The 25,094-nt window shown below is 37.1% G+C and overlaps 1 protein-coding gene across 1 annotated transcript in view; it reads right to left on the bottom strand.

Annotated features, from left to right (window-relative positions):
• Positions 1–25,094, bottom strand: part of BRWD1 (bromodomain and WD repeat domain containing 1) — a 118,911-nt gene that overhangs the window by 30,303 nt on the left and 63,514 nt on the right. The window contains exons 17-25 of the mRNA XM_007470504.1: positions 22,958–23,141; positions 20,558–20,651; positions 15,671–15,802; positions 9,038–9,132; positions 6,408–6,597; positions 4,606–4,731; positions 4,410–4,517; positions 1,635–1,759; positions 889–971 (exon numbers count right to left, since the gene is read on the bottom strand). Of these exons, the coding sequence (XP_007470566.1) occupies positions 889–971; positions 1,635–1,759; positions 4,410–4,517; positions 4,606–4,731; positions 6,408–6,597; positions 9,038–9,132; positions 15,671–15,802; positions 20,558–20,651; positions 22,958–23,141 (1,137 nt within the window). The remainder of the gene's footprint in view (positions 1–888; positions 972–1,634; positions 1,760–4,409; positions 4,518–4,605; positions 4,732–6,407; positions 6,598–9,037; positions 9,133–15,670; positions 15,803–20,557; positions 20,652–22,957; positions 23,142–25,094) is intronic.

The raw sequence follows: 25,094 nt of genomic DNA, 5'->3' as shown, positions 1-25,094 counted from the left end.
AAGGCAGCAGGAATTAGGAAAATTAATGAGGTCTGAACATCATTTATGAATGTGTACACCAGCTGACACAGCTTAGGTAGAACTTAGTATTTCACTAAAATTGATAAAAAGAGAATGACTTTTCATTCTCCTAGGTGACTAAAGTCAAACTCAATACATGAGCTCCCCAGACAGCATTACATACTGGAAAGTAATACATATACACCTGTGAAATAACTATTACAGTTGCTGGCCTAATTAGAGTCATCAATTATGTCCTGAGGAGATTAATAACCTACCCAAGTCTAAGCAAGTGAGCCTACCAGCCTGCCTTCAATAGTCACCATGAAAACCACATTGAAACCACATTCAAAAAGCCACATTCAAAAGTTAGTGCCTACCTTTAGGTGATTTTATTTTTTCTGTCGACCCATACAATGCATGGTTATAAAGCCTAAATTTTACACAAATTTTTTATGTTTTAAAGGAATGGTTACCTCAAGTCAACCTATTTAAGTCTGGGTTGTTACGTTTATCAAAGGTAAGATATTCTGGCATACCAGAACATTATTGTGTTATTTTTCAAATTTCTTATTGTTTTACACTACAGGTAATTTTGTTAATTATACCAGTGTCACATTAAAGATGGAAGTAATACAGTGTGGACAAGTCTGAAAGGAAATAGAAGGTCTACTCTAGCCTATATTCCAGGAGTAAGAAATCATCCTTCCAAACTGTCACATACCATACCAAGCCCTAAGCAAAATATACTTAGCAGTCTTATATTTCTTTCCAGAACTTACATGTTTGCATCCACCATAATAAGCAGCACCACAACCAAAATCAAAGCAATAAAATGAGAGATTCATTTCTCAGGGTATATATAAAATTCAGTAAGGACAGACTTACAAGACTGCCAGTTCCTCTGTCTTGCTTCATCGTAAAATTGACGCAATACAAGAAAGTCAATAACATCTGGCATATCATGATATCTAAACAAAAATAAAAGACTGTTAAATTTCCTGCACAGCAGGTTATAGTCTAGAGCAGCAATGTCCAAAAGAAATACCATGGGAGTCACATACGTAATTTTTAATTTTTGACTAGCCTTATTAAAGTAAAAAGAAACCAGTGAAATTAATTTTAAGTGTATTTTATTTAACCCAATATATCCTAAATATTGTTTCACCACATAATCAATACAAAATAATGAGATATTTTACATTCTTTGCCTTCATACCAAGCCTTCAAAATCCAATGTGTACACTTACATCACACTCAATTCAAATTAGCGACAGTTCAAGTACTTGGCAGACACACGTCGCTAACAGCTACCATACTGGACAGCACAGGTTTAGCAAATTATTCTAACATTTTCTCAAAAACAAATGCGGAAGCAATTTCCACTACAGGCCAGAACTCTCTACACATTTAAGTGGCATGAAAAATGTATAAAACACACTCCCGCCTAATTGCTGCTGCAGTGCCAGTATTTTTACTTCCAGTGGGTCCCATCTATCAGAACTTCAACTTACATCTCGGGCTGTCCACAGGGCTCTACTATTTACCCTGCAGCTGAATGCAAAGGACATGCTGATAAGCGAGAGGGAAAATCTAAATTTAAATAATTCCATTTTTTAAAAAGTAACACATACCTAATAGAGAAAGATTTGTCCATAAGTTTTCCAGTCGCAGGATCTATAAATGCTAGTTTGAGGCAACAAAGTGTAGGGGGCCCAACCTCATATCGTATTCCAACTATTTTGACCAACTCTTGATCCTTTAACAGATATTTTTAAAAGAATAAATGGTTAAAATAAAGCAATTCCTCAAGATTATAATTCTCCACATAATTGCCAAATTAAGTCAGCTCACAATTTAGGATTCCAAACCAGAAGAGGGGTTTAATTTACCATTAATTACAATCGTTTTTGCTAAATCTTCACATCTTTTTGAAGACCGGTATTTAACACTGTTTCTAACGTAAGGAATATACCAACTTTAGAAAAAAACACAAAAAAAGTATAAGAAGGAACACACAAATCACCCATCAGCTCAGTATCTAAACACAACCACTGTGCACAATCAGAATTTCCTTCTGGCTTTCTTCTCTTCCTAGAGAAACATTTTCATTTATGTAACTTTGTACTATGCAAATCAAAATATGTAAGTGTTTGGCTTATTATTCTTCCAAAACTTGACATTAAATTTCTACCTAATACATTTCAATAAATATTTGTTGAAGATCTATGTGCCGTGACCTATTCCAGGCAGTAGGGGTAAGACAGGGAATGGGAGAAACTTCCTACCATGATAGAGCCTCCTACTCATTATACTGTAATTAGCCTTCCCCCAATACCTGTTTCCTTAATACTAAGAACATGAGATGATTCATCCATTTATTCACTGCACAAAATATTATTGTTATAATGTGCCAAACAAAGTGCTAAAAATACAGTTGGTTCTCATTATCTGCAGCATTCTTACTATTCTATAGTGCCACCCAAAATGATGAATTAGTGAGTTCCCAGTGAACACTGAACCACTGCTCCTGGAGGGAATACAAGGCTAGGTGGCTACAAGCCCCCAGTCGTAACATTTCAGTCACCTAATTAAGATAGTATCTTGTGTAATGTGAATTTCTATGTAAAGACACATCATTTTTTTTTTTGTTTTTTTGTTTTTGTTTTTGCGGTACGCGGGCCTCTCACTGTTGTAGCCTCTCCCGTTGAGAAGCACGGGCTCCGGACACGCAGGCTCAGCGGCCATGGCTCACGGGCCCAGCCGCTCCGCAGCACGTGGGATCCTCCCAGACTGGGCCACAAACCCGTGTCCCCTGCATCAGCAGGCGGACTCTCAACGACTGCGCCACCAGGGAAGCCCGAGACACGTCATTTAATCTACGTTGTTGAGTCATCAACACTGAACTCACAACCAACAGCACTATGACTCATGCCTAAAAGAAGCTTATCTAACACACAGATTTTCTCCATAATGTACATCATCACCTTCTTGTACATAGTAACACAAGACAGCACTTTAGCACTACGCTAGGGGGCCACCTTAAACAGCAAGTCACCAACACAAAAATCTGAAAAAAAAGCACAAAAATCTGAAAACTGTTTAATGTGGCACTGAACAGACTGCAAAAAGAACACGTACAATGTGAGAGCTCAAAAGAAGGAAGTGTCACCTTGTTCAATCTCAGCTGAGAGCATGCTGGGCAGACAACTCAAATCTTTTGCCACACTGTGCATGTCTGCAAATGACTAGAAAGCACCTTAAGTAGTGATTTTGGTGTTACAAATAGCAAACAGTGAGAAAGGCAAATTTGTAAATACAGAAAACAAGAAAAATGAGGATCAGCTGTCCTCAGGTACACAGTAATAAGTGAAAGAGACATAAATTTGAATGTATCTAAAGCCAAATTCAAAGAAGTAGAGCCGTTGAGTTTTCTCATCTTCTAACAGTTAATGAAAGTATCAAAAATATGAAGTATAAAGATTAAAAATCACCTGTAATACTACTCTACATGTAATCACCACTAAGATTTTAATGTATTTATTTTGGTTGACCACATGTCTTTAAATTTTTATCATAACCAAAACCAGAATTTCACATCCCATTTTTCCTCTTAGTAACACACTGTGAATACGTAACATTCATTCTACAAACATTTAAAAAGGCTCGGTTACATGGTGGGTTCTACATAGTAGCCAAATGTGTGAATATATCATGGTTTGGTTCGTTCAGTACTGTGGGATACTTGGAATTTTTCCTAATTTTTTGTTTTTATAAACAGTGATACAGAATTTAAATTTGTATGCACTTCTGGTTGTTTTCTAAATTACCAAAAGTAGAACTGCTGATTTAAAAGGTCTAAGTATTTTCAGTTTCAATTCCAACTGCCAAGATACCCTATAGGGAGCCTGCACCTGTTTCATGCACCCTTATCACCAAGATGAACAACTATTAACAAACCTAAACCTTTGCTACTTGTTAAAACATGGTATTTTCTTTCAAGTGTTAAAAATATGTATATACATAAAATTGGTTAAGTACAGAGAAGCTAAAGTTTTTTCTGTATTTTATTACATGTGACGTCGAACCTTTTTCTCCAATTTGTATTGGTTTCTTTGAAAACTTACACTTCTCTTGAAAATCTGTCCTGGGTACAATCGTTTTAAGATTAACGATATATATAGCCAAGCTGCCTTCCACTAATGTACAGAGTGCCCAGTGACAAGCACGTCTTCTGACCAGACCTTAATGCTTAGCAGATAATAGCAGAAATGTTTTTAAGTTGGAAATTAACAGAAAGGTAGTAATGAAGTATGCCTCCAGTAGGTTATTTTTAATGGATTTATAAATAATTCAACTATACATGTATGTGCTAAATGTTTAATGATTTAATAATACCATCGTCTTACCCTAAGATCCATTTTTCTCCACGGCTCCTTGTTAGGGTTCAGTTCATAAATGTTATTTCTTCTGACAGCCTCAATATAAGCTTCATGACCCTGTCGAAAATATATTACCTACAAAAGGGAAGTATACATTTAAATATAAAAACCTAAGAGTAATATTAAGTTCCATATTCACATTTTTAAACTTTATTACTCTCACCTCATCACCCATCTGAGGAACAAAAGGAGACTTCCGAAGTGTGGTGTCAGTTATCCAAACCGGAGGATGAAATTCATATAAACGTTCCATGTTTGCAAGCTCTGCCTGAGTCATCCTCCGCAGATTCTGCCAAGGGGAAGAGAACAAAGTTTAATAGAATAGAAAGGGGCGGCACGCACTGTTTAATTGAAAAACAAAAGACTTCACCATTCAGAATGGCTGTTTTATTAGCATGTCACCTAATGATTACTTTTTAAACAGCATACATATTTGGTTCTTTAACATACATAGGAACATTATCAGCTGTGCAAGCATCGTAGATCTACCTAGCACTTTCCTAGTGTCTCCTGAATTTCTAACAGATTCTGCATAGCACTTTACATCCTATGAAGCGGGTCTAACTTCCAGCTGGATCCTCTTCAACACACTAAGGCTGCTTTGCCAAGACTCCACAGTGAATTTCAACACGGACTAATCATCTCAGGGAGTCTCCTCTTGATTTGAGGTTCTAAGACTGGTAACTTTACATATGATATCACATGTGGAATCTAAAATATGACACAAATGAACTTTTATGAACTAGAAACAGACTCACAGACACAGAGAACAACTCGTGGTTGCCAAGGGGGAGGGGGATGGTACAGGGATGGAATTAGCACATAGTTTGGGGTTAGCAAATGCAAACTATTATATTTAGGATGGATAAACAACAAGGTCCTACTGTATAGCACAGGGAACTATATTCAATATTCTGTGATAAACCATAATGGAAAAACCATAAAAAAAAAAAGACTGGTAATTTTAAAATATAACCACAAATTATTTGATACTCCTCCTTTCCTCTTTAAGAGGTGGAGCCTAAGTATCCTCCACTCGATGTGGGCTCCAACTACTTCTAACCAATAGAAAAAAGCAGAAGTAACAATGTGCGACTCCTAAGACTAGGTCATAAAAGGCTTAGCCCTTGCTTAATTTTTGGATCACTTGCTCTGGGGACAATCAGCTACCATGTCAAGAAGACACTCAAGCAGCCCTATGGAGAGGCCCATATGGTGAGGAACTGAGGCCAGCAGCCAACTGTCCCATTAATAAACTTCAAAGATCCACCCCCAGTCAAACCTTTAGACAACCGTGACCCAAGCTAACATGATGACTGCAACCTCATGAGCCAAAAACCAGCTAATCAGTTCCCAAATTCCTGATTCATCAAAACATGAAATAATACATGTTTCTTGTTTTTAAGCTAAGTTCCAAGATGATCTGTTACACAGCAATAGATACCTAATACAAAGACATAGCATCTTTAAATAACAGCAGCTACCTATACGACAGGAGCACATGTAGCACTGTACATGGAACAAGGTATAGCAATATTACAATTAGGAGAAAAGAATGAAGAGAGAACATGTCAAATGAAAATGGGAAACAGGACAACAGCAGACAAAACAAGAAGAAAGGATCTTAAAATGCCTTGAAGTATATTTTTGGTGTTGGAACTGGAGGACAAAATAAGAGTTATGGTGGGGATCCGAGCAAACTAGAGCTTTCCCTCTAAGTTACAGATTCAGAAAGGTATAAGTGCCAAGTCCAACTCAGAGCAGATTAGAGAAGTTTTAATAACAAAGGAAATTTTCCAAAATTAAGTTTGTTTGCATTGTACGTTTGACTCCTGATGATGTATATCCATCAAAAAAATAATAATAATAAAGCCTCCAAATTCCCAAAGATTTCTAATTTCTAAATATGGACATAAACTATAAAAGTGTAGATAGATGGTATTTTTAAAGATATACTTTTCTTACCTCTTTTTTAGGCTTATTTTCTTTCTTTCTCTTTCGTCTCCTTTTTGGAGGAGATAAATTCTCAGCAGACATTTCGTCCTCTGAACTACTACGAAACCGAGTAATTCGTCGACGGGATGACGTTCGTAAAGGAGGCTGCAGATTGATGCCTGCATCAGCCGTCCAATCAGAATATCTAGATGAAGAGCCACTAGGGAGGAAAACAGTTTCAGCCGTACAGAACCAGAATCTAAGCCCTAAGAGTAAATTCATCCTACAACCTTAGGAGAGGAAAGACAACAAGGAGGAAAGAAAAGATCCTGGGAAGATTCGACTGCCCTCCCTATCAGTGCATACTGAAATGACCAAAGACCATGAGAAGGAGAAAAATCTTCACTGACACTGGAAATTAGGAAAGGATACAAGCCTGAGAAATTTTTTGTAAGTATAATTTGGATGAGACCTCATAGAAGGCAACATCTAGAGCCAACTAATAATACCCTTTCCCAAAGTGAAGTGTAGCTACGAAAGCAGGAGAGACTGTGCAGAAGAGCAGCACACCCCCTAAACCGCAGGAGGCTCCAAAATGGGACTAGAATTTGTAAGTGGAATGAAACCGTCAGTGACTACACTGAGAGCCACAAGGAAAGAACAGAACAGAAAGCTCTAAGTGGACAAAGCTTCTTGCCAACAGGGGGACTCTCCCTGATATGAGAAAAGATCCCAGAGAGGGCCTAGTCCTTACCTACCCTGGAGCAAAAGCAGAGTCAAACAGGAAACTAGAAAACTAGCCCCTGGCCCACTCCCAGCTTTAGCAAACACAGAAAAGGATAAAAATCCTCTACTGGGCCATCACTGTCCAACCACATACCTCTCAGGCTTGATAAAACACACAGTTCCAAAAGCTATTTATTACAAATATTATTTTTGTATTATATTTTATGTTATAAAAAGAACTGCTTTAAAAATCTTAAGACCATCTGCTTTTTACAATAAAATTCAAGAAAAGCTGAATTAAAAGATAGTGAACAGGGCTTCCCTGGTGGCGCAGTGGCTGAGAGTCCGCCTGCCGATGCAGGGGACGCGGGTTCGTGCCCCGGTCCGGGAGGATCCCACATGCTGTGGAGCGTATGGGCCCGTGAGCCATGGCCGCTGAGCCTGCGCGTCCGGAGCCTGTGCTCCGCAGCGGGAGAGGCCACAACAGTGAGAGGCCCGCGTACCGCACAAAAAATAAATAAATAAAAAATTAAAAGATAGTGAATATAGAGACAGGAAGGACAGTGGTGGTCGCCAGGGGTGGGTGGGGTGGAGTGGCGAACTGCTGTTTAGTAGGTACACAGTCTCGGTTTTGCAAGACGAAATAAGTTCTGGAGATTGGGTGCACAACACTGTGAATGTACTTAACACTACTGAACTGTACAATTAAAAACAGTTAAGATGGTGAATTTTATGTTCTGTATATTTCACCGCAATTAAAATTAAGATAACAAACAAAAATAAGGGTAGACAAGTGCTCTAGAAATCACTCCAGCTCCTAAGCATAATGGAATAAAAGAAGACAAGAAAGGAAGCCAGGAGTATAGTATGGTGTTCTATAAAGCACAGTATCAATGGAAATTAAAATAATCTGAGTCATATTTAGAAGGGAGAATTTTCTAGACTGGGTGATGGAAATGTCATGAAGAGAGAATGATATCCAGGTTTCTGGCTGAAGCATCTGCCAGGACAAAGTTGACATTTACCAAGACAAGGAACAGATGTTAACATCTTAGTCCCATGAAATTTGGATACCAAAACTAAACAAAAGGTAATACGTATGATAAAATAAAGTTTATGTTTTAAGGCAGGACAAGAAAAATTAAACATAAAATTCTCTCTCTGTGTCCATTTGGGCCTCCACCCTCCCTAATGTGCAGCAGGCATCGGCATTACACATTAACCAGAGCTGCTCAAAGATGGGAGTGCCTGCTCAACAGTAAAGATCAAATTTTTCTTTTCTTCTGAGGTTAGCGATTTAACTTCTTAAAAGAATAACATTCTTTCCCAGCTCTGCAGGGGGTCACAGTGCTTGGTGCTCACTTTGTAAAAGTTTACCTGGACTATGTATCCTTGGTGAACTTTATATAAAGTAGCAGTATGTCATCCTGATGTACCATCATTTGTCTTGAAAATGTACATGACCGTGCCTTCAGCTTCTAACAGGTGGAACAGTTCTCAGAGCTTCCTGAGAATCTGCTTCCCGGTTATAATCCTCAGTTTGGCTTGAATAAAAGTCCCTTTTTTTTTTCTTCTTGATAGTTAATTGAACTTTCAGCAACGTATGCAATAACTAGTAATAAATTTAACGGTGATTTTACCAAACAGACGTTGTATACTCCTCTTTATAAAGGTAGCCCAAGACTAAATTGATGTTTTGAGTACACATATTTACACTGTTGGCTCAAATGTTTCATAGTCAAAATAAATACCCAAAATATTTTCTATAGAAATAGCTGTTAATCCAGCTTTCTTCTCCTTTTAAATGTATTAAAAACTCAATGTTAGTTGTTCCACAGTTGGAAGCTCTTACACCTTGAATGCCATTCAAGTATGATTCCATTCAACGTCATGACCAAAATGCTTAGAAGATTAAAACGAGTAAAAACAGGTACCTTGAACTTTCACTGTCACTTTCACTTCTTCTATCACTTTTCCATTCTTCTTCTTCGGAAGAACAAGAACCTTCACTTTGATCACAGGAAGTCTCCTAATTTTGTGAGGGGGAGAAAAATAAAATAAAAATCTTGATCTCTGAGATTAAATAACACAAGGCAAGAGAAACCACACAGTCATTCTAATCATCTCAGGAGTAAATATGATAACCGGGTAATAAAATAGGTAAACTTAAAACAAAAAGCAAGTGTCTTTACTACATCCTTTTTCTTATCAAAAAATTAGGCAATAGAAAATATTTGTGAGACTTAACACTACTACCATTAACAAAAGAAACTGATACAAGAGGCCATTCTCTGAGCAAAGTTAATAAGTCAATGTAAATGTTCTCAGTGTTTTGGACTCAAGCCACTGTAATAGGTGGGTAGTGGTATCTCATTTTACTTTCAATTCTCTAATGACATATGATGTTGAGCACCTTTTCATGTGCTTATCTGCCATCTGTATATCTTCTTTAACGAAGTCTCCGTTAGATCTTTTGTCGATTTTTAAATTGGGTTGTGTTCTTATTGAGTTTTAAGAATACAAGTCCTGGGCTTCCCTGGTGGCGCAGTGGTTAAGAATCTGCCTGCCAATGCAAGAGACACGGGTTCGACCCTGGCCCGGGAAGGTCCCACAGGCCGCAGAGCAACTAAGCCCATGCGCCACAACTACTGAGCCTGAGTTCTAGAGACCGCAAGTCACAACTACTGAGCCCACGTGCCACAACTACTGAAGCCTGCACGCCTAGAGCCCGTGCTCCACAATAAGAGAAGCCACGACAATGAGAAGCCCACCCACCGCAACGAAGAGTAGCCCCTGCTCACCGCAACTAGAGAAAGCCCGCACACAGCAACAAAGAACCAACACAGCCAAAAATAAGTAAATAATTTATTTTTTTTTGAAAAAAAAGACCTTCCCAGTCCTTTGCTCAAAAAAAAATAAAAAAAAAAAAAGAATACAAGTCCTACCACCTAGAGAGGTGGGATAGAGAGGGTGGGGGGAAGATGCAAGAGAGAGGAGATATGGGGATATATGTGTATGTATAACTGATTCACTTTGTTATAAAGCAGAAACTAACACACCACTGTAAAGCAATTATACTCCAATAAAGATGTATTCTTTTTTTTTTAATTAAAAAAATTTTTTTTAACAAGTCCTTTATCAGACATGAGTTTTACATGTATTTTCTCCCAGTCCATGGCTTGTCTTTTCATTCTCTTAACAGTATCTTTCAGGCTTTTCTATTTGTCAAGTTTTTCTTTCATGGATCATGCTATTGGAATTGTATCTAAAAAGTGATCATCACGCCCAAGGTCACCTAGATTTTTATTATATGTTATCTTTTAGAAATTTTATAATTTTGTGTTTTACATTTACATTAAGTTTATGATATATTTTGAGTTAATTTTTGTGAAAAGACTGTGTCTAGATTTTTTTTTTTTTTGCATGTGGATATCCAGTTGTTCCAACACCACTTGTTGAAAAGACAACGCTTTGTCCATTGAGTTGTTTTTGTTCCTCCGTCAAACACTAGTTGAGTATATTTGTATTGGTCTACTTCTGGGTTCCTTATTCTATGCCATTGACCTATTTGTCTATTTTTTCACCAGTACGACACTGTCTTGAAAACTGGAGATTTATACTAAGTCTTAATGTCAGGTGGTATCTATCAGTCCTGCACCTTTGTTGTTCTTCAGTATTGTTAGCTATTCTGGGTCATTTTTTTCTCCAAACAAACTTCAGAATCTCTTGGCCAAGATCCACAAAATAAACTTGCTGGGATTTTGACTGGAACTGTGTTGAATCTATAGATGAAGTTGGGAAGAAATATCATCTTAAGAAGATGTGAAGCACAGGAACTCTCATTGACTGTTCATCAGAATACAAAACGTAACACAACCACTTTGGATAATAGTTGGGCAGTTTCTTACAGAGCTAAATATAGACTTATCACAGAGGAAAATTAAACTCCTATTACTAGAAAGTAGTCAATGTGAAAAGGCCACCTACTGTTTGATCCAACTATATGACATTCTAGAAAAGTCAAAACTATGGAAACAGTAAAAAGACCAGTGGTTGCCCGTAGCTCAGGAAGAGGGAGAGAGTGATGATTAAGTACAGCAGAGGGGGGGTTTAGGACAGTGGAACTATTCTGTATGATACTATTATGGTAGATACAAAACATTATGCATTTGTCTAAACCCATACAACACAGAGTGATCCCTAATGTAAACTACAGAATTTAGTTAATGATAGTGTATAAAACTGGTTCATCAGTTGTAGCAAATGTACCACACTAAATCAAGATGTTATTAATAGGAAACACTCAGGGGAACAGTATATGGGAACTCGCTGTACTTACTGTGTAATTTTTTTTAAACCTGAAACACGGAAGTCTTTAAAGGAAGAGAGGGGAACAAGCAGCTAATTCCCACAACCCTAATAGCTGCCGTCTACTTTAAATTCTGGTCTTGGATACTGAGCAGGTACTTTTAAACTGAGATACAACCTTTTCCTGTAACAGCTACTTACATTAAGTGAATCATAAATGGATAATGAAAATGCCATGGAGAAACACAACTAAAAAGATGGAACTGCAAGGAAATAGCTATTTTGTTTACTTCATTTGAGTAGGCAAAATGCAAAGTAAACATATTCTTAAAAAATCTTCCTCAAAATGTGAGCCCAATGCTATTCAAGGAGTACAGATTCCTAGGCCAACCACACTAGATCTACTCAACACGAGTCTGCTTTTTATGCTCAAAACAGACTTCTAAAAAATCACAGTAATAAAATAAACTCTTAAAATCTCCTACCTGGAAACCATGCATTCTGGGAAAAAGTTTTAAATGTTTTATCTGCATTAACTCTCAAAATACTTCTGTAAACAGAGGCAGGGTTAAGAAAAAGCTAATGAAACTTAAGTTTCAGAGGTTTTCGATTTAACTTGCCTACCAAGGCCCTGTGTCTATTTTTAACTTTGAATTCTTTTTCTAAAGAACGTCCCTAAAATTATACAAGATTCAAACCCCACAAATCTTGGATCCGTCTTGCCAATGAGTTTTGTATTATCTCAAGTCACTACCTGCCCACTACTACCTTTTCATATATAGAGAAACCCAAGGCTAAGAAATGTAGAGAAATACGCCTGGGGTCACAGAAGAATAAGTATAAGAAATGGAATCGGAAACCAGGCCAACTCTAAAACCCATACTTTTTCTACTATCAGTGCTTTGCAACCCAAAGCGTGATGGAACCAACATACACATATACACAACAATCTGCACCCATCTGCAACACTCAGGAGAATGAATTCATACCACTGTAGGAGGTAAACTACCGTAACACAAAATTATGACTTATCTTAAAAGGTCAAGCGGATTTAACATTCTACATTATACTTGTGTTAATTTAAAAGTTCCCCATTAATTGCAAATAAACCAAATTAGGACATAAAATCGTAAGATTAATACTACTGATCTAAAAATTAAAACTCAATCTATAATCATTCCTGATTTTTCAGAAACACTTAAGAAAATAAGAATTAGTTGCTATTTCCCTAGTGTAATATATATGTATACTGTAGAAACCTAAAACAAAGCATCTTATTTATTGTGAAAATAGCAGACACATTTCCACTGACAACAGGAATATGGTCCACTATCCCACTAGTATTCAACAATGTGCTGGAAGTATTAAACACTGCAATCAGACAAGAAAAATCAATTAAAAGTACAAAAATTAGAAGAGAAGTAGTAAAACTGAATACTGTATAAATGAGAGTGTGTGCCTGGAAAACTTCACAGAATCCAATGATAAAATTAGCTCAAAAATACAGTAACGGAGCAGGGTGGAAAAAATTAAAACGCGAAGGGGGAAAAAGGCCAAAAACACGATAGAAAAATGGCCAAGACATGACACACAATGCACAAAGATGAAAAAGACTCTAAATATATAAAAATATGTACAACTTCACACATAAGAGAAATGGAAACTACACTGTAAATAAACCAAAGACAAAAGGACAAATATTGTGATTCCACTTACATGAGGTACCTAAAATAGGCAAATTCATAGAGACAGAAAGTATAAGAGAGGTTACCAGGGGCTAGGAACAGAAGGAAATGGGGAGAGTTCTTGTTTAATGAGTACAGAGCTGCTGTCTGGGATGATGAAAAAGTGCTAGAAATGAAGAGTAGTGATGGTTGCATACATCTGTAAATGCAGTTAATGCCACTGAACTGTATACTTAAAAACAGCTAATGGTAAATTTCATGTTACATATAATATTCTATCACATAAAAGAATAACCAAAACATATAAAAAATAAAACTAAGATACCATCTCTCACCAATTAAATTGGCAAAAATTAGAAAGTGTAACACACTGTTAGTAAACAATAAGAAAACAGACACCCTCCTACGCCACAGGGAGGAAAGCAAGGTGGAATTCTCCTTTATGAGGAATTTTTATCAGCATCTCATAAGATGCAAACATGTTTATCTTTGGGCCCAGCAATCCCATTTCAAGGAATGTACCACCCCCCAATAACATCTCCATCATTAGACAAATACATACATCTACAAGATTATTCACTGTAGCATTATTTAAAATGAAAACGCTGTAAACATCCTAAATGCCCATAACCAGGAGAGTGGTTAAATAAACTGTTACAATCAGATAACTTAAATATGATGCAACTCTTTAAAAATAAATAAATAAATAAGGAAGGCATTTATGAAGTGATTTTAAGAATATTTTAAGTGAAAAAACCCAAGTGCAAAAGAGTATCTGTGGTATGTGACATTTTGTGTACAAAATGAGAAATAACAAAATATACATGTATCTAATTGAGTATATAGGGGGAAAAAAAAAAAAAAACAGGAAAGATATGCCAGAAACTAGTGAGGATGGATGGGAACATTTATCATAATTATCCTAAATCATTAAAGGTTAAAACATGCTCAATATATATAAAGAAGAAGAAAATAAATAAGAAAGGTCTTACACAAAATAATTTAAGTGAACGGTTAGCAGCTAACATTACTGGATATTAGGCAGTGTTTTAAACACTTTACATGGTTAACTAAACGAATTCTCACAACACCTCTGAGGGACATACTATTAAATTACTTTTACAGATATAGGCAGAGGCACAAAAGTTTAACCAACTTGTCAAAGTAGAAGAATTTGGATTTAAATTCAAACCCTATGTTTGACTACTACCCTAATGCTTTATAGAGGAATTCAAATAAATTGTTCATCCTTATGTAACATTTCAATCCTCAAAACATTACTGATTAGAGAATACTAACATTCTAATATTAACCTTTAAAAACTCTTTATAGAAATACTGGTTTCCCCCAAAAAAATCAAAAAGAAGAACAGTAACTTACATATGATTACTGTTAAGTCAAGAAAAGGGTTAAGACAAAGACTTCTTAGATATGATGGCAAAAGCACAAGCAACTAAGGAAAAAACAAACTAGACTTCATCAAAATGTAAAACTTTTGTGCTTCAGCGGAAACAAGCAAAGAAATGAAAAGACAATCCAATAAATGGGAGAATATATTTCAAAGTCATACATCTAATATACAGGATTTCTATCCAGAATGTATAAAGAACCCTTATAGCAATAAAAAAGACAACCAAATTGAAAAATGGGCCAGAGATTTGCACAGATACTTCTCCAAAGACATACAAGTGGAAAACAGCACACGAAAACATGTTCAACATCATTAGTCATTAGGGGAATGTAATCAAAACCACAGCAAGATACCATTTCACATCCACCAGGACAACTGAAATCAAAAGGACAGAACATAACAAGTGTGGACAAGGATGTGGAGAAACTGGAAACTTCATACATTACTGACTGGGAACATAAAATAATACAGCCACTTTGGAAAACAGTCTGGCAATTCCTCAAACGGTTAAAATACAGAGTTACCATATGACCCAGCAAACTGACTCACAGATATAAACCCAAATGAATTGAAAACTTATGGCCAAACAAAACCCTGTACATTAATGCTGATAAGGAGCAACATCCGTAACAGTCAAAAAGTAGAAATAATACAAATGTCCGCCAGCTGATGAGTGGGTAAACAAATTGTGGTCTATTCATATAATGGAATATTGAGCAATGAAAAAGAATGAAGTATTCATCCATGCCATACATGGAATCAGCCTTGAACATTACATAGTAAGTGGAAAAAAGCCAGTCACAAGATCATACTGTATGCTTCCATTAAATGAAATGTCCAGAATACAAAAATCCACGGGGATAGAAAGATTAGTGGTTGCCAGGGGCTTGGGTGGACTGGGAATGGGAAGTACTTACAAATGGGTACAGGGTTTCTTTTTAGGTGATTAAAATATTTTGAAATTAAATAGTGGTGGTGATGGTACAATTTTGGTAATATACTAAAACCACCGGACTGTACACTTAGAGAAATTCAAATGTGAAATTTCATCTTAATCTCTAGAGAATACTATACTTCCACAAAATTTCAAGGTAGATTCAAAGTAAAGAATTAAGACACATTATTCAAGATTATTTTATACATTTTAAAGTTATGAAACTCACATGTCTTACGGAGCTTGAAGATTCATTTCCAGAAGACAACTCAAGCCGTCCAAGATTTCTTCTACCATAATTTGGATATTTACGCCTACATGTCCTCTGCCTAGACTGTGACATCAAAGCCACGGAATCAGACTGAAACACAAACATGCAGATGAAAATCAGCACTTGAACAAGTACCATCTTCAATAAAGTATTTCGCATTCTATCCAATCCCAAAAGGATTTAAGGCAAAAATAACAATAATAATAATAGTTCAAAAAATAAAATATTCTTGAATGGGTATTTTTGCCACATACTGTTAACCAAGATTGGTTTTTGTTACTTTTAAGGTATTTAGAAGCCATGGCTAAATTTAGGCACATTAGATCATCATTTTCCAAACTAAAGCATAAGTTAATTGGCTTATCATAAATTAGATAATAATAACTATAATCCAAAAAAGAAATCACTTTAAAATATATATCTTAGAAGTGAAAATATATATTCATATATTATGATTCAGTAACCAACCTTAAGGAATATATCACTGTGTGAATACACAGATATAGAGAAATATCTGAAATGATCCTCAAATATCAATCCTAGTTATTTACAGGTTTTAACTTTTTGGATGATTTGTTGTCAGTACTTTTCAGTTGTGCTTGAATTTTTTAAATATCTTTTTTTAAAAAATTAAAACAAAATAATTAAATAATGTTTTAAAATCAGCCAAATAAAATAGCTAGATTGAAACGGCAGGGGAGGGCACATGCTATTCCTCCAACACCAAAGTCATGTATGCGAGATCACTCAGTGAAAGTACATATTCCCAGAACTGATATACAAATCAATTTTCACGTTAGTGCCATCTGTTTGATAATCACTGGGATGTTTTATCATTTCAACATATCCTGAACAATATATCCTGGCTGATTTTAATACAACTCTTCTTTCCTTAATTTATCAGTACTTTTTTTGTTAAGGCAAAAACTCCTATTAATGAATTTCATGACTAATAATATGTAAATTCAGATGGACCAAAACTACCACTAAGAAGAACAAGAAAATCTGTCAAAATATATATTTTTTAAAAAAAACCGTTTGAGGGCTTCCCTGGTGGCGCAGTGGTTGAGGGTCCGCCTGCCGATGCAGGGGACGCGGGTTTGTGCCCTGGTCCGGGAGGATCCCACAAGCCACGGAGCGGCTGGGCCCGTGAGCCATGGCCGCAGAGCCTGCGCTCCGCAATGGGAGAGGCCACAGCAGTGAGAGGCCCGCGTACCGCAAAAAAACAAACAAACAAACAAAAAAAAACCAATTTGAGGGCCCTATATACCTAACAAGGCTATGAAGATTTACAGGACCAATACACGAAAAAGGATACAAGCAATAAAAAAGAACCCTAGAATTTCACTCTGGAAGAGGAAGCTGAAAGGTTTAGCAGGTAAGCAAAAAACTGACAGACTAAACTCCTGAGTTATGCTAACAAAAATTACAATTCGGAGTCTCCTATGTATAGGCAAACACCTCAAGCTTCAGCTGTTAGCCCAAAGAGCTATAAGCTAGACCTATAGGTAAACTACAGATAAACAGTAATCCAAAGGGACTAAAAGCCCATCCTTGTCTGGGTGAAGGTGATACAGGCTTGAGAGTGGCCCTAGTAGCCTACCAGAAGCAAATTAAAACCTTCTCTGGAGAAGAAATGCCATCCTAGGCTTCAAACCATCTCTAACATCTAACATTCAATCAAAAACACAGGCAACAAAGAAAATCTGATTGTAATAAAATGAGAAAAAAATCAACACAGAATGCAAACAGATTAACAGGGGAACAAGATACTGAAATAATGAAATTACCAGAAATGGGTTTTTTAAATAACCAGGGCTGATTTTCAAGGAATTAAAATAATGAGAACTTCAGGAGAAAACTGAAAACTCTGGAAAATTCTGAACAGAAAAATATAATAACTAAAACTAAGAACACAAGGTTATTAGCAGGATACACACAGCTGAAGAGAACTAACTAAATGGAATGTATTCGGTCAGAAAAAATTCAGAACAGCAAGAAACAGCCTAAAAACAAAAAAGACAGAAAATAGGGCTTCCCTGGTGGCGCCGTGGTTAAGACTCCGCCTGCCAATGCTGGGGACATGGCTTCGAGCCCTGGTCCGGGAAGATCCCACGTGCCACGGAGCAACTAAGCCCGTGCGCCACAAAGTACTGAGCCTGTGCTCTAGAGCTCGCGAGCCACAACTACTGAGCCCGTGTGCCACAACTACTGAAGCCCGCACGCCTAGAGCCTGTGCTCCGCAGCAAGAGAAGCCATCGCAATGAGAGGCCCGTGCACCGCAACGAAGAGTAGCCCCCGCTCACCGCAACTAGAGAAAGCAGCGCACAACAACGAAGAACCAAAGCAGCCAAAAATAAATAAAATAAATTTATTTTTTAAAAAAAGACAAAATAAAAGGGAAAGACAGGAAGTAAAGGATAAAAACATGTACTATGCAAACGCTAGCCAGAATAACATAGCTTCGAACTACACAAAGCAAAGTAGAAACAAAGAAATCTACAAACATAGTGAGACTTTAATACTTATCTCACTATAAGCAAGAGTGCAATCGTTTTGAAACCACATGTGGCATTAACTACTAAAGTTGAATATACACATATCCTATGCTCCAATAATTTCACTCCAGTGCATATACTCAAAAGAAATACAGACGGGGCTTCCCTGGTGGCGCAGTGGTTGAGAGTCCGACTGCCGATGCAGGGCACGTGGGTTCGTGCCCCGGTCCGGGAAGATCCCACATGCCGCGTAGCGGCTGAGCCCGTGAGCCATGGCTGCTAAGCCTGGGCGTCTGGAGCCTGTGCTCCGCAATGGGAGAGGCCACAAAAAGTGAGAGGCCCGCGTACCGCAAAAAAAAAAAAAAAAGGTAATAAAAAAAAGAAATACAGACGGATACCAGAAATATGTAAAAAATGTTGAAAGCAATACTGTTCCTAACATACTATTCCTAATTCATATTCTTAATATGAAAACAACCCAAACGTCCTTTAAGAATAGATTAAACAGCAACATTCTCATTAAGGGAATACTATCCAACAGTGAAAACAAATGAACTTCAACTACTCACAACAAAGATAAATCTCACAAGGGCAAATGCAAGCCGGATACAAAAGATTACATATACATACTGTATGATTCCATTTAGATCAGTGTTTCTTACCCTTTTTTTCTTTTTTTTTTTTTCTTTTTTTTTTTTTTTTGCGGTACGCGGGCCTCTCACCGCTGCGGCCTCTCCCGTCGCCGAGCACAGGCTCCGGACGCGCAGGCTCAGCGGGCGGGCCTCTCACTGTTGTGGCCTCTCCCATTGCCGAGCACAGGCTCCGGACGTGCAGGCTCAGCGGCCATGGCTCATGGGCCTAGTCGCTCCACGGCATGTGGGATCTTCCCGGACTGGGGCACGAACCCATGTCCCCTGCATCGGCAGGTGGACTCCCAACCACTGTGCCACCAGGGAAGCCCTTCTTATCCTTTTTTTTACATTACCACTACCCTATAGGAAACTTGACTTTCTCCTAATTTGCTCCCTCGAATTGTAATACCACAGACATACATACAGTACGTAAACACTTACGTAGTATATCTGTACTTTGTACATCAACAGATTAAGTATAAGGCTTAGCCTTCTTACCCAAAACAGGGTTTAAAATAGATAATATTTTTAAGACAAAAGCTAAATTGAAATTTTTAAAGCTCTCTGCATTTAACCTTATAACTTTCTTGAATAACTTTTGATGTAATTTAATTACAGATTGTAATTTATCAAATCACATATCCAAATTAGAAATTTCTGAATAGATAACAGCCCAGTAATCAAATTTTTAAAAATCTTTCAAAACTTTTCCAGCAAAAATAAGACAAATGAAAAAATTTCTTAAAAATTTTAGTAAATTTAACTTTGAAGGTTTTTTATCATGAGAAAATATTCTAACTATAGCTGAAGATACTCGGTCAACATTTTTTTCTTTTCAGTACTTGATGTAATAGATTTGAATTATTTTTAAATTAAATGATAGAAACTATTTTTATTTAATTCTCAAAGCCCAAGTCATAAGCAAAAGCACCATGCATCAAGGCAGTTAATGTGGCAGACAGGCATGCACAGGCCATTTCTCACAATATGGCTACAAAATTGAATGATCAATTGAGAGAATATCTTGCAAACACAACCATTTTCACCATAGTTTTGTAGCACTGATCGTGCATCCATTTTGTGTCAATTCCATTAACTTGTTAATGCTTCACATATGATGGTCAAGAAATTAAACACTAAGGAATAAGATTTTCTCAGGTAGGGTTGGGCTCTGTCGCAAACCATTGTGACATCTAAGATTTTTTATAAATGCATGATCTGGAAAACATCAGAAACAGACAAAGCTAACCAGCATCTTTAGAAGTCAAACAGTTGGTTACCTGCAGGAGAAAGGAGAGAGCAGTGATTGGGAATGGATACAAAATGCTTTTGATGGGCTGGCAATGTTCTAGTGGTTATTAGACAATAACATTTTGTTTTTAGGCCGAGCCGTGAGGCATGTGGGATCTTAGTTCCCTGGCCAGGGATCAAACCCATGCCACCTGCATTGGGAGCTCAAGGTCTTAACCACTGGGCCGCCAGGGAAATCCCAACAATAATTTATTCTAGAATCCTTCATCACTGTTAGGCATTAGGCTACTTCCCGCAAGTTTCAAGCCACTTTTCCTCACACCTGTACAACTTTATGTCTACTATTTTAAATCCCAAACAGAAGACTAATATATTACTAATATTCTCACTGATCAAAAAGAAAACTATAAATTTCAGTTTAATTTATAATTTGTTTATTCCTAAGGAAATGGAATTTAGGTTACCTTTTGTGAAAGATGGAGAGTCTTCCTCTTTCTTCCAATTACATAAAGGTTTCTTTCTTCTTCACCTTTCTCTATTCTGAAGTCTTCCAACTTCCTACAAATTCAAGTACCCAGTTATATTAGTTGCTGATAAATAAAGGATATATAGAGAAAAAAACTAATCATTATGATTCTGGGAATCATAACTTAAGTATTTTTTTAATTAATACAGAAAATTCCTAAAGTTATAACAAAACTTAAGGCAAACTACACTTTTCTAGAAATTTAATTAACCAAAATCTCAGAGGCAGCTAGGTCCTATTTTTCATATTTAACACAGAAATATTCATTCATTTGTATTTTGATTGGCCCTATGAGGACCAACTCAAACAGAATCTCTTCGTGTTAGCTACTCAGAATGTACCTATGATTTTCCAAGACTGCAAATCCATTCTCTAAAGGATTCTACTGTATCATTCAGCATCTCCTTCATAAAAACTCAAGTGTATTTTAGAATAGAGTTCCAGAAAGAGCTATGCTCTTCTTTGGGAAAATTATACTGCAGCAGCTAGCTGACTCACAAAATCCATTCTTCTTTCTTCCTTAGAAGCAAAATCTCAATTTTCATCTAGGCTCTTTGCTGCTCTAAATAGAGACTGTATTACCTTGCCTCCTCTGTAGCTAAGTGTGGCCATATGAGGACATTCTGGTCAATGAGTTATGAGGAGACATGTCATGTGGGACCATTAAGTCTGCTTAAATGAAATTCCTTCAACTAGAAATGTCCTTTTTGCCGCCAGGGAAAATGCCGGGGAACCATGATTCTAGCCTTAAACTACTTCCAGTCTTCCTTTATGTTAAGAAAATAAATGCTCGTTTAAAGTACTATTCTTCAGGACTTTCACTCCTGATACCTATTTGCTTCCCTTGATTTTGACAACAAAAAGTATCCTAAAATGACACTTTCAGTTCCGATGACCATGCAACTCAGACACAATTTTAAGGCTTAATTATAGAATGCTGCATACACGACAGTGATTTTCTGTATTTCTCATCCCAGTTCCAGATTTTGCTTTTCATTAGTCTATCGTATACTTATAAACATCCTTAAATTCACTGTAAGAAATATAAGTATTATCCAATATTACTCCACCAATCAACTGACACTTCTGGCTAAACACATGAAAACGTTTACAAAATTATCTTCAAGGTATTAGTTATTATGAGACACAAACGTGACAGAATACTGAAACATTTTAGATATCAATGAAAAACAGTATTTGCTGCCTCCATTCTGATAACTTGAAAATCAGTACATCACAATTCAGTACAAGGAAAACCCTACGACCCACACTATACTTATGAAATATCATTTCTCACTAAAAGAAAATAGGGCTGCTTAAGAGAAAAGACTAATCCTAAGTCTAGGTCAAGAAATTTAAAAGAAGAACCTGTAACACCCTGCCATGCCTGACAGCAAAGATGCTATGCAAGGCTACTACATCATTTCAAAAGGACTCAGGGGCCAACTTGAAGAAGCTCCTCCTGGCCAGAGATAAAAAAATTTAAACATTAACAAGGACCTTAGAAATAAGCTAAATCACAGCAGTGTAATTAATACAGTGAACAACACAAACACACAAATTGGCCACTGCGGGAGAATATAAAGGAATAAATCTTTATTTTGAAGGTAAATAAAGCAAAATGAGCAGGCAGCTATCCTGTTTTTTATACACAAACTTGTTTTTTATATACAAACTTTACTACTGGATAATCAAATAGTAGATGTGGGTAAATTTTTATTTGGAAGTATCCAAGATAATAAAGACTTCAGAGCTGAAATATCACTATTTTATAATCCCTGATGAATTAATGAACCTGGGCAGTGAGTATCAGTTCCTGCTAGCATCACAAGAAAAAAGAAAAAAGAAAAGAAATAAAGAAAAAGACATTATGTGCCTTCTGATGGAATTTTACCACTTACGAAATACTCTTGCAAAAAACTAAAAATATGACATGTGGAACAACTGGAAATTTAAACACTGGCTATTTGGTTCTACTGAGGAATTGTTTGTTTTTTAAGATATGACAATGGCATTATAGTTATATTTTAAGACAATTCCTTATCCTTAGAAATTACATACTGACATACTTTTAGACAAAATGATATTATGTCTGGAATATCTTTCAAAATAATACTGAAGGGAGAACAGGGGGTGTTTGTATAGATGAAACAAGACTGGTTATGGAGTTAGACAACAATTTTGACATTTTCCTCCCGCAGTTAAAATACATCCCAACCCATTACTAAAATATAAGTATATGATTATTTATACCACTAATGATTAAAATATGTGTAAATAACCATACAGATATATTTTCACAGATATAAACAATATTAATAGATATCCTAAAACAAACCTAAATATGCCTAGTGGTACCTCTGGTACAACCACTCTTCGTTTCCAGGCCTGCAGGTCACGCTCTGTAGCTATCTGACTACGTGGAGCATTCTGGTGCATCTGACGAACACCTTCCACTTGTCCACTACGACGCAGACCAATATTTGGAGGGGACTGGATGTCTAAGCTTAGTCTTCTAAAACCTAGGGAAAAATTGTCAAGAATGATTACAAAACAAACTTCAATCTAATATGCATATACATTCCTCCTACTAAGACACAAACCAAAAAAAAAAAAAGATCTACTGAAAAAACTTTGGAAAAAAGAATCTTAATGTGACTGAGATCAAAATGTAGGCTACATGAGGACTTCCCTGGTAACGCAGTGGTTAAGAATCCGCCTGCCAGTGCAGGGGACACAGGTTCAAGCCCTGGTGCGGAAAGATCCCACATGCCGCGGAGCAACTGAGCCCGTGCGCCACAACGACTGAGCCTGTGCTCTAGAGCCCGTGAGCCACAACTACTGAAGCCCGCACACCTAGAGCCCGTGCTCCGCAACAAGAGAAGTCATCGCAATGAGAAGCCCGTGCACCACAATGAAGAGTAGCCCCTGCTCACCGCAACTAGAAAAAGCCCGTGCACAGCAACGAAGACCCGCCGCAGCCAAAATAAATAAAGATCTCTCTTAAAAATGTAGACTACAGAACAAACATTAACATAACTATTAAGCTCAACTTCCATTTTGATTAGACTTTCTGAAATTAAATGTACAAGCATTTTCTATAATAATGTTATATTTGCAGTCCTAAAAACCTCGCCTTCCTCAAAACTGCAAACTAAAAACACATCTTTCTGGAAAAATTAGCACTGCAAATAGATGCCTCAAACTGTGGTGGCTTTATAATAAGAGCTCTAACAACAAACATTATTTGTGACCTAAAGAGAGAATCTAAGCCACTCAAGCAGGCAAGCTGCCAGAGCCCATTATTAAAAATTCACAAAAATGCAAAGTGGGGAAATGCTGGCAGCACCTGAATTGGAGCTAGAAGAGTGGGTAACAGGGCAATGCAGACCACATCAAGCCCTGAGCCTATGCAGAGCTGATCAGGTAGACACAGGAGGCAGGGCAACCTCCCAAGAGCTGGAAGTCACAAAGGATGGAGACAACCCCGCAGGGATGTGGAGGGAATCCCAGGCAAAATGCCTGTTTTCTTGAACCACAGGGTGAAGGGGATCCTGCTACTAATGCAACAAAAAAAACTGGGGGCTATATCCTTTCCTATGGGAGGCTATTAAATTTTACTCCAAATGCACCAGCTCTCCTTGCTTAGGGTAAAACTCAAATATGAGTGAACAAACCTCTGCATTCTTCTATGTACAACATTCTGTTCACCAATCAAATGTGAACCAATTTGCCCTGCACAACATAGTATACTCCATCTATTAAAAATGATATTAAATGCCCCTGCTATTAATCCAAAATTTATATTAAAATATACTGATGTTTAAGAAACACTTTTTGAATTGAGAACTAAAAATAAATTCTAAATTTTTTTTTTTTTTTTTTTTTGCTGCACTGGGTTTTCGTTGCTGTGCATGGGCTTTCTGTAGTTGCAGCAAGTGGGGGCTACTCTTCATTGCGGTGGGCAGACTTCTCACTGCCGTGGCTTCTCTTGTTGTGGAGCTCGGGCTCTAGGCACGTGGGCTTCAGTAGTTGTGGCACGTGGGAACCGTAGTTGTGGCTGGTGGGCTATAGAGCACAGGCTCAGTAGTTGTGGCGCACGGGCTTAGTTGCTTTGCGGCATGTGTGATCTTCCCGGACCAGGGCTCAAACTCATGTCCCCTATGTTGGCAGGCAGAGTCTTAACCACTGCGCCACCAGGGAAGCCCTAAATTCTAAATTTGACTGCCCAAGTCATAGTATTATTCTCCAACAGTCTGAAGAAAATATATGTTATGTATCACAACATTACTTGTAATAGCAAGCATGAAAAATAACTTAAGTGGCCGTAAACAGATTAATTACAAAGACTGGTTATTCCACACAGTGGAGTAGTATGAAGCTATAAAAAGGAATGAAGACGAGCTCTGTGAATGAAAAGAGGGTGATTTCTAGAATATGCTGCTAAGGGGAAAAAGCAAGGTGCAGAAAAATGC

This window comes from Lipotes vexillifer, unplaced genomic scaffold (genome assembly GCF_000442215.2).
Source record: "Lipotes vexillifer unplaced genomic scaffold, Lipotes_vexillifer_v1.1 scaffold402, whole genome shotgun sequence".
NCBI classification, from domain to species: domain Eukaryota; kingdom Metazoa; phylum Chordata; class Mammalia; order Artiodactyla; family Lipotidae; genus Lipotes; species Lipotes vexillifer.
This window is presented reverse-complemented; position numbering and strand designations above follow the sequence as displayed.